The sequence below is a fragment of the Vipera ursinii genome (genome assembly GCF_947247035.1).
Source record: "Vipera ursinii genome assembly, chromosome: 3".
Lineage (NCBI taxonomy): Eukaryota > Metazoa > Chordata > Lepidosauria > Squamata > Viperidae > Vipera > Vipera ursinii.
Window position 1 is genome coordinate 45473407 of NC_139516.1, and position 9962 is coordinate 45483368.

General features: G+C 39.4%; 1 protein-coding gene across 1 annotated transcript in view; it reads left to right on the forward strand.

Annotated features, from left to right (window-relative positions):
- The window catches only part of PIK3C2B (phosphatidylinositol-4-phosphate 3-kinase catalytic subunit type 2 beta), a 103790-nt gene extending 96503 nt beyond the window's left edge, over nucleotides 1-7287 (forward strand). Inside the window, exons 29-33 of the mRNA XM_083359217.1 lie at nucleotides 215-332; nucleotides 861-942; nucleotides 2586-2692; nucleotides 2809-2937; nucleotides 3704-7287. Coding sequence (XP_083215343.1) covers nucleotides 215-332; nucleotides 861-942; nucleotides 2586-2692; nucleotides 2809-2937; nucleotides 3704-3892 — 625 coding nt within the window. The 3' untranslated portion in view covers nucleotides 3893-7287. The remainder of the gene's footprint in view (nucleotides 1-214; nucleotides 333-860; nucleotides 943-2585; nucleotides 2693-2808; nucleotides 2938-3703) is intronic.
- Nucleotides 7288-9962: the final 2675 nt, after the last annotated feature.

A 9962-nucleotide genomic window follows, 5' to 3' on the forward strand; every position in this document is an offset into this window, starting at 1 on the left:
CACCATTTTCTGAACCTTTTTACTCCTGGCTGAAAGTATGGAGAGAAATCAAAATTTGGCATTCTCATCTTTTTAACATGAAGTAATTCCCTTTCATGTACAGGGTCTTTAAGGAGTAACCAGATCTGTAAATCCTGCTGCTTCAGAAATTTTCTTAATGGTTGGGGTCACTGCTTAAAGGTCTCTTTCTCCCCCATCCAATCCAATTTCCCAGCTTCCCTAGCAGGTTTATAATTGGACGATCACGAGGAGAGGCAGCAGCTGAGAGGAGGAAAGAGGAATTGAATGGCTACATCTGGCATCTAATTCATGCAGCTCCAGAGGTTGCTGAGGTAATGTGGATGAAAGGAGATTATACTAGAAAGACTAAGGAGAATCTATAAACAAAGGCTTGAATATATAATAGTTCTACCTGAGTTATTCTGCAGTTGTCCCAGGATTCTTGTCTAGTTTTGCCTGATTATTCTGCTGAAAATTTAAATAGCTTTTCTCTTTATTGCCAAGTTGTAACTCCTGAAATTACTTTAGACTGTTATTACTGAAGCATGCTGGGCCCTAGGATGCATCAAGAGTGCCCTGATGTTTGATATTCTGCTAGGCTATTTGCATTGCAGAAGAGGAAGACAAGGCTGATATCTCTTACCCTCACTCATGTGGTCCACATCTTTAGCAGTGTGAATTGAGGGTGTGTTCCTCACTGCTAGGTTAATAAGATTGGTGATAAGAAAAATGCCAAAAATCTCAGGTTACGTATATTAGCTGAATCTTAACTCTTGGTAATGTTGGAGTGGGGGCAGAAATAAATGACACGTTATTTGCAGAATAAGACTATTGTCTCTAACATTAAGATTTTCTTTCAGTGTGACCTAGTATACACATTTTTCCACCCTCTTCCAAGGGACGAAATTGCTGCAGGCACCAATCCAGCACCAAAGCCTGCAAGTAAATATCAGTATTATACAAGTGGTAAGAGTTATCTGCTTCAATATTCCTTTTTGGCTGATAGCTGGCCCTCAGTAAAATACATAAAATAAGGATATTTTCGTGCAGCTTATCTTGGGATAAAGTCCATCATGCATTCCTTTGGAGGAAGAAAACAATATTGGTTATTTGACAGAACTTACTATTTCTTCCTAAGAATTTATTCAGAGATGGTTATATATTTTTCAGGATCTGAACTATACTTATAATGATCAACAAGAGACAATACACAAGCAATTTTATTATATTTGGAATTAATCAGATGTACATAGGGACATACCGTATATATTTATGGAGTTTAAATCCTCTCCTGGAAATTGCATTCAAGAATCTTTGTTATTTAGATAACTGGGTACAAGTCATAATCTTTGAGAGCTGTCCTAGTCCTGGTATTGCAGGAAGAGATATATTGTGTCCTGATTCTACAGTCTATATGTAGAATGTTATATACAATATAGCTTCATTTTGCAAGCTGTAACCACTTATCAACAACACTTAACAATAGTAATTGGGATGAAAATTTCCATTTCTAAGCATTGGAAAGCTAAGCAGTTATAAAGCACAACCTCATGTGACTTTACCTCTTCGAGATGAAAATTACAACATGCAGTCTCACAGTTAAGCAGTCTCACAGTTGTTAAACTCAACATCATGTGGTCGCCATTTATGACCTCCTATTGGTTTCTTCATTAGCTACGCTTATAGGAAGCTGCGAAAGAAGGTTGCAAATGGTGTTCACATGATCAAGGGATGCTGTGACTTTGTAATTGTGAGTCAGGTGCCCAATACCTGGATCACAATCTTGTAACTGTAGGATGTTGCAACTGATGTAAGACAAGGATCTGTCTTAAATATTCATTCACACATAACTCTGAATAGTTTCTAAACAAGTGGTCATTAAATAAGGACCACTTGTATATTCTATGAAGTGTTTTTTATTTTTATTGTCCATCAGACAGCAGTACACAACCAATTTCACTGTGTCTGGAACTCATCTGATATACATTAACTACAGATCTTATGGGCTTCAATCCTATGATGATGATGTTATCCATTCAGTTGTGTCTGATTCTTGCTAATTTTATGGGCCAGGTCTTTCCACATCTTCCAATCTTGCACTACGTCTTTGTCAATCCTATAAAGGAGGGATCCTCAACCCCTGGGTCAAGGCCCATTAGGAACCATGCTGCACAAGTGAGCAAAGCTTCATCTGTGCATGCACAGGATCTAAGTAGCACACGAAACCATGCCCCCTCCCCCTGGTCCGTGGGAAATTTTTTTTCCATAGAACTGGTCCTGGTGCCCAAAATATTGGAGGTAGCTGCTATAGAGAACTTTGGACTTTTAACAAACATGATTTCTTATATTGACTCAAGCAATTCAAATGAAAACTGATGTGTAAATTAAAATGAAGCAACATAAAGGATATTGTGTTACATTGATTTTGTATTAATATTCTTTATAGTTTAGATTTTTAAAAGGAGATTTTCAAAATATAACAAAGAAATATTTTTTAGAAAAAGTACAAACATTTGTTCTCTGTAGTTTCTCCTATCTTTGTTACTAAGTGAAATATAATTTTATTTCATATTCCTTTTTCTTAGATGCTGTATGGTCCCAACCAATTGGAAAAGTGGGTGGAGAGGTGAAATTGTCAATCTCTTATAAGAACAACAAGCTCTTTATAATGGTGATGCATATCCGTGGCCTCGTAAGTGTTAACAGTAGCTACTCTAATGGTGCTTCTAACCAGTTTTCTGTGAAATCTGCACATTTATGCAGCCCAAAGATCTGATTAATCCAATTGACTTTATTTCTGTCTTTTAGCAACCTATTCAGGATGGCAGTGATCCTGATCCTTATGTTAAGATGTATCTTCTGCCTGATCCTCAGAAAACCACCAAGAGGAAAACCAAAGTTGCTCGAAAAACTTGCAATCCAACTTATAATGAAATGGTATTTGCTTGTTTACCTTGTATTAATGAAGTAGGCCTTGCATAGATTCAGAAATCCCAAGTACAGGCAGAGTTTGAGCAGATAAAGTGGTCAGCTAACAGATTCTGAAAGCTTTGTAGAATCTGAAAAGGGATGAATTTACTTTTTGAGCTCACTGCTTGCTTTATTCTGGAGATTTAACATTTAGAGAGTGGATTCAATTCAAAAACCTTTGCTGAAACTGTCAATTTGCTTAGGCTCGAATATGGACCATACAGCTACTTTTTCATCACCATAGTAACTGCAAACAGTTGCCAAATGAGGTACTTGCTAAATGAGGATTACCTGTATTCTAGGAGAAAGTTAAAAGGGATGCGGTGGCTCAGTGTGTTAGGACGCTGAGCTTGTCGATCAGATGGTCAGCAGTTTGGCGGGTCGAATCCCAAGTGCCGCGTAACAGAGTGAGCGCCTGTTACTCGTCCCAGCTTCTGCCAACCTAGCAGTACAAAAGCACGTAAAAATGCAAGTAGAAAAATAGGGACCACTATGGTGGGAAGGTAACAGCATTCCATGCACCTTTGGCATCTAGTCATGCTGGCCACATGACCATGGAGACGTCCTTGGACAAGCGCTGGTTCTTCGGCTTTGAAATGGAGATGAGCACCAGCCCCTAGAGTTGGAAACAACTAGCACGCATGTGTGGGGGAACCTTTACCTTTACCTTTTTAGGAGAAAGTTAATGTAGATATGAGAAGGCTAATGTTCTGCAACTTTTGATATCTTCCAGCTTGTCTATGATGGAATTCCTAAAGGGGATCTACACCAGCGGGAGCTGCATCTGAGTGTCCTGAGTGAAGAGGGCTTTTGGGAGAACATCCTCCTGGGCGAGGTTATAATCAGACTACGGGATTTAGATCTAACACAGGAGAAGATGGGTTGGTTTGAACTGGGCTCTAGAAGTCATGGGATCATGTGAGAAGCAGGAAGGCAGCCTTAGAATCTTTGGAATTACTTTGGCCCATGGAAGTCCCTGGGAACTAGTGCATGTTCCAGGAGTTGTATCCTGGTATAAAACTGAAAGGATTTAATTTTCTGCGAATAAGAAGATGGACATTTTGTTTCTGTGCAAATGAAGAGTTAATTTCCTGTGGAGAGTGAACATGTTGGAGTTAACGATAGGGAATCCTATGACTTGAAATGGCTGCTGTAGACTTTTATCTTTGAATACATTTACCTTGTGTCAAGGGAGCAATGACTTAACTGAAGGGGAGGGTTTAAATATTAAAGACTTCCCCTCCCCATTGAGATATTTTTTATTTTTTTTTAATAATTTGAGTCCAGATGTGAATTGTAGGATGGAATCTAGATGGAGAGAATCTTTGCAGAGTAATGAATGTTATAAATTAAGTTCTTATTGGACTTTCATATGGTATTTTTTATTTTAAAGGAACATTTGCATAAGTATGTGTGATGGGTTGGGAGATATGTGGATTCAGTATGAATGGAAGATTTAAACCCTTATCTCTGGGACAGGAGCTAGTGTGCTCCAACACAAGCCATCATGGAGACATTGCTTCCAAAGGAGAGCAGTAGTACTTGCACAAGCGTAGAACTTACATTTTTGATTTCTTATGATATGTAATCTAAAAAGCATGCTCTCCTGGATAAATATCTGGACTCCTTTGGAGATGGCAGAAGGCAACTATTGTTCTTGATTGCAACCATGCAAAAACAAAGGCCTTGACCTTAATGTGTCTAAAAGCAATGTCTTATTTTTTCAATCTTAGCTTTTCTAAATTGTCTCTTACATCTATGGTGTTCTAGTCAGTCTGAAGAGATTGGATGGGATAATTTGTGCTAAGTCTTAGAAGAGTTTTTCATTTACACAATCAAGGGAGTCATTGATTTCCTCTTTCATAATCACCAGTGTCAAAGAACTGATTCTTTAGGTTAGCCAATGATCCCTTTACTGATCAATTGGTAAAATGTGGTCATTTATTTTCAGGCTACTTAATTGAAATAAGTAATGTATTAATGAGTCTAAAGCTTTTATTCATGACAGGCTTTCTTCCAACATGGCAAGTGAGAGGCAAAGTGGCTGGAACTTTTGAAAGTATTTCTGTTTATGACATTACTATAACAACCCTTTAAAGCTGTTGACAGTGGCAAATTGCATTGTTGCCCTTTCTCTGAGAAGTAAAAGTTTATAGAAAATTATGTGGGGTTAGGGAAATTATCAACTATGAAAACTTTTTTCTCTTAAGAATAGATAATTGCTGTTGGGTTTTTTAAAAAATATTTTTAAAAGAGACAAAGAATTTTTCCACACCACAAGCACTTCAACATCACTACCTTGCCTCAATGCCTACCATCTCTAGCTAAACTGTTTACAGTGGAAATTCACAAAAATATTGGCATGTTTCTCAGGATATGAAAATGTGAACTCAAATGTTTTTTAAAAAATAGTTATTCATGCCAAGTTCTGTTCGGAGGAAAAAGCAAACTTGTGAGAAAAATCATTTTTTCACTTTTGAGCTGAAAGCTTCTTTTTACTTTGTGTAATGATGTACCTGGATTTCAAAAAGACAATTACATGAGTGAGTTTGCGGCATGGCCTTTGATTATATCTTCCATTCTATAGGAAATGAGATAAAGATGGCATCTTATGAATACTTGTGTCTTTCTACGTTGTAAAATGGTGACATTGGAAATAAATAAAGGAATTGGAATGCAATAGAGATTGTAGTATATCCATTTTAATAGCAAAAGGATTGAAAATATATATGCCTTTTCAAATAAATATGTCAACAACACGAAATATTGTAAGATTTCCTCCAATACCCTGTAAAAATGGTTGAACTATAGCACATTCTGACTTGTTAGAAAAGTAAGAATAGAAAATGAATAGCTCACTCCCAAGTATTGTTTCCCACTTTAGATACATTTAGTGAAAACTGGTAATACTTTAAAATTTCATGAAGAACTATTCCCAATTCCTCGTTCATAGTATTCTGTTGCATAAAATGGAAGCTAAACTCTTGGAATAGTTCTTCATGAAAACAGAATACAATTTTCCTTGAAAAAGAGCTTTCCATATAAATAGAATCAACACAAAAAAATACTCAGAACAGATGTCTGTAGTGTGTATGATTCTGTTTTTGATTCTCTGGTTACTGATGGCTCAAGAAATGACAAGAAAGGATTTCAAATGAATGCCTTGGTTATTTCACTTCCATTTTTCTCTAATTTCAATATTGGAAAAGACCTATGCCTTTGTTCCAACATATTCTTATATTCTACCCAGAGCTGTGCTGTAAGAAGCCTGCCTCTCTGAAGCTACCGTATATTAATGAAACAGTTGAATCATACTTTCTTATATTACTTTTTTCTGAAGAGATGCACAAGGGACATTGATAATACCTCACATTATGATGAAAGCCATGTTAAACATTATCTGATCAAGATTCTAGAATATACAGGGAAGTTTGCACTTGCAGTCTGAAAAAAAGGCCAGTAAAACAGGTTCGCTAACCTCCCTATGTTCTAAGATTCTTACGTATATTTGCCACATTCCAAATTGCTCCCAATTTATTTAGCCATTTTATCTTCTTTGAATAAGACTAAATGATGTGTTTCACATTTTAATACTGTTTTGATATTATTGTACTATTATTCTGATCGGTGACCATGATAAAGACAAACTGACATATGCTGCTGGAGGCCACTTGCCCATTCACAAAAATATTTTTACACAATCAGTTACAAAGTAATATAGTAGTTTATTGAAATGCTGCCTGCCACTGCCTTTATCTTCCCTGAAATATGCCTTTTATCCCAAATTGCATTTCTCTCTTCCTGGACATGTGGGCATAAGAATAAGACACTGAGCTGCATGTGATTAGCAATTTATTTGTTAAAATTCTGGAGAAGTAGATAATGCTGGAAGCTAGTATTTGGCTTCACAATATGCCAAAATCCTTTTTTAATTCAAAGGATTTATTTTTATGAAGTCAGGTAAGGCAAGGAGTGTGGCCTGCATAAAGATAAGGTAATCCCAGCTACATGTTAGAGAAGCTGGAGTCAGAATGACTGAAGATAGCTATGAATGCTGGTTCTCAGACTGATGGGAGTTTTAATTCCTATTTCTCAAACTGTCAAATCGGGTGCAATCTGCTGCTTCTCTATAAAACAGACTAGCTACCTTTCCATAGACATATTTTCTTAATCATTCTTATTAATCTGAATTCAGATTTGTTCTTGAAATGAACCATTTGCAGTGTATGCTATTATTAGAGATCTAACAACAGTTAAAAGTTATGAGGACCCAGATTGTTGGGGGCAATAAGCTGACTTTGTAATAATGCTGCTTGGGGGGGGGCGAAAGCCCTAATAAGCAGGCATATACATAGAATGAAGGCTATTGCTAAGCACATTGGTTTGTGCTTAAAATTGTAAGCCGCCCTGAGTCTTCAGAGAAGGGCGGGATATAAATGGGATTTTTTAAAAAAAGTACTCTGGAAAACATAACAAATTGCCTTTTCCAGGTTTATCAACCTTGGCAGCTCTAAGATGGGTGGACTTCAACTCCCAGAATGGCTGCTTATTCTTTAAATATTTCCTAAATTTTTATTATGTGGTTCTTGTATATTCAGAACAAGTTAATGGGTTTCTTTCTATCCTTATGTTTAAGATTGTAACAAAGTAATCTAGACATAGTAGTGGTTAAGGCTTCAGGCTTGAAAGTGGGAGAGCATGAATTCTAGTTTGGCCTTAGGCACGGAGCCATTTGGGTGACCTTGGGCTGGTCGTTCCTCTCAGGCAGTGGCAGATCACTTCTGAAATCTTAACAAGACAACTGCAGGGATTTGTCCAGGCAGTCACCAAGAGTCAACACTGACTGAAATACACAAAGGAAAAATTTAAATATCACTGAGGTTTATTTTTAAAAAACTACATTAAGATAGCTTTAAAAAATGATTCTCAGTAAAAAAAAGAAAAATATGCAAAAACTCCAGCTACACGCTAACTTTTAGTAGAAACAGAATAAATAATATTTGATCTAAAATCTCAGTTGATTCTTCGCTATTGTTGAAAGAAAAATGCAGTTCAATACGGGAATAAACAAAATGAAGACTGCTTTAGAAAGATGATTGCAGTTTATTGAAGAGCAGAGCCAGACAGAAATGTGGCTCTGGGAAGGCTGACCACATGTTGCTGGGAATGGAGGGTTTTTACACCTTCTTGGCCTTTTGTGTTTGGAGTTGTTCCTGTGGCATGAACTTTGATCTGAGGTTCAGTGCTCCCTTCTGGTATTCTGATGGTGGTGGGTTAATCCTAGTATGTCCTAAAGGTCATATCATACTTCCCTGGGCTGTGGCTGATGGCTATGGTTGAGGGGTTGTTGGTTCTAGGGATCTTTGTCTTTCTAATCCCATCAGCTCCAAACTTCTTGGCCACAGTCTTTCTGAAAGGATTATCAAATCTGCATTTCTAAAAGCTGGCCTGCTTGGTTTCTGCCTGGGGGAGGGAGACTTGGGGCTGTCTTTGCCTGAGATTTTTCTTTATTCCTTTGGGGAAATATAATATTCTGTCCTTTTTAATACCCTTCCCCCAAATATTTCTTTCTCTAGGAGGGTGGGAGGGTGCTGGCTTCCAACACTATTCTTGAAACAAGGCTAGCTTATCTCTAGTGGTTCCACCAAACTAAGCAACCTTTGAGCTCGTCTAGCTAATATTATCTTATTACTATTTGCTGAGCAACCTAACCTTTGCACCAATCTCTAAAATAATATTTTTCCTACACTCTGTGCTCTTTTTCATAAAGGCTTCACAGGTTTTCATAATGTCAGATTATAAAAAGCAGGGTTACAAATCATAATGGCTAGATCAAATTTGATTAAGCAGGGTGTGTGAACCAGGCCATCTCAAAACGTATGGGCGGTATGTTTTGGCTGCCTGTGTTATGTGACCGCAACAACAATGCTTTATTAGCCTAGTTAAGTGTTTGTTATATGAGCACAGCCTCTGTGTTCATCACCAATTCTCAGGAAGAAATAAAACACCCATCTCCAAGTTTAGAAATGGACTTGGAAATCTGGGTGAGAAGTAGAATCTGCAACAAAATTTTGCAATGAAGGTTCTCCATCCAGTGGCGTAGCATGGGGGGGTGCAGGGGGGCCCGGCCGCACCGGGCGCAACATCGGGGGGGGCGCCCATTAAGCTCGCCGGAGGGGGACGATTCTGCTTCACCGAGGGTCGGAGGAGCGAGCGAGTGGGCGGAGCATAGAAAGCAACCGCATTCGCTGTGCCCAGCCAGAGCGGGATCCCGTCCTCTCGCGGCTGCGGATCGCCTCCTTTCTCGGGTGGGGGTGGGGAGGCTTGGCGGCATCTCGCCTCCCTCTCTCCCGCCGCGGCTCTCCTCCGCTTGGCTCTCAACCTGCAAGCCCGCCCCCCCGACCCAGCTCCCGCCCCCGTCTCCTTTCCCGGAGGTAAAGGTAACAACTGCAGCCGCCGCACCTGCGGCGGCTTGCTGCTGCTCCTCCTCCTCCTCCTCCTCCTCCTGCCGTATTGACTCTCTGTGGCCACTCGGTTCCCCCTGCAGGAGGCGATCAGGACGCCCCCCCGACACACGTCGCCAGCAGCGAGAGTTTCCAGCCAGTCCGGCGAATCTTTGGGGCGAGGTGCCAAAGAGAAGGAGGCGGCTTGGCTTGGATAAGCAGCGTCTGGGCAGAAAATAGGTCAGGCGCCACAGCAAGTATGAACTCCTGGGGTTCAGCCTAAGCAGGCAAAGCTGCAGGGTGGGTTGGTTGGCTTTTCCGGCTTTGGAATAACCTTGGGAAGCTGAGGCATTGTAAGTTGGAAGTCATTGTTTGTTGCCTAACATGTTGGGTCACCCCACGCCACTTGCTAAGCCATAAACCGTGGTTGGTATCCAGGGTTTAGGACAAGATGGAGAAAACTAGCCAATTGTGGGATCATAAATCTTGATGAAGCCCATCATCGCTCCATGTGATGTATGCACTCAATCTACAAACGTAGTCCAAGCC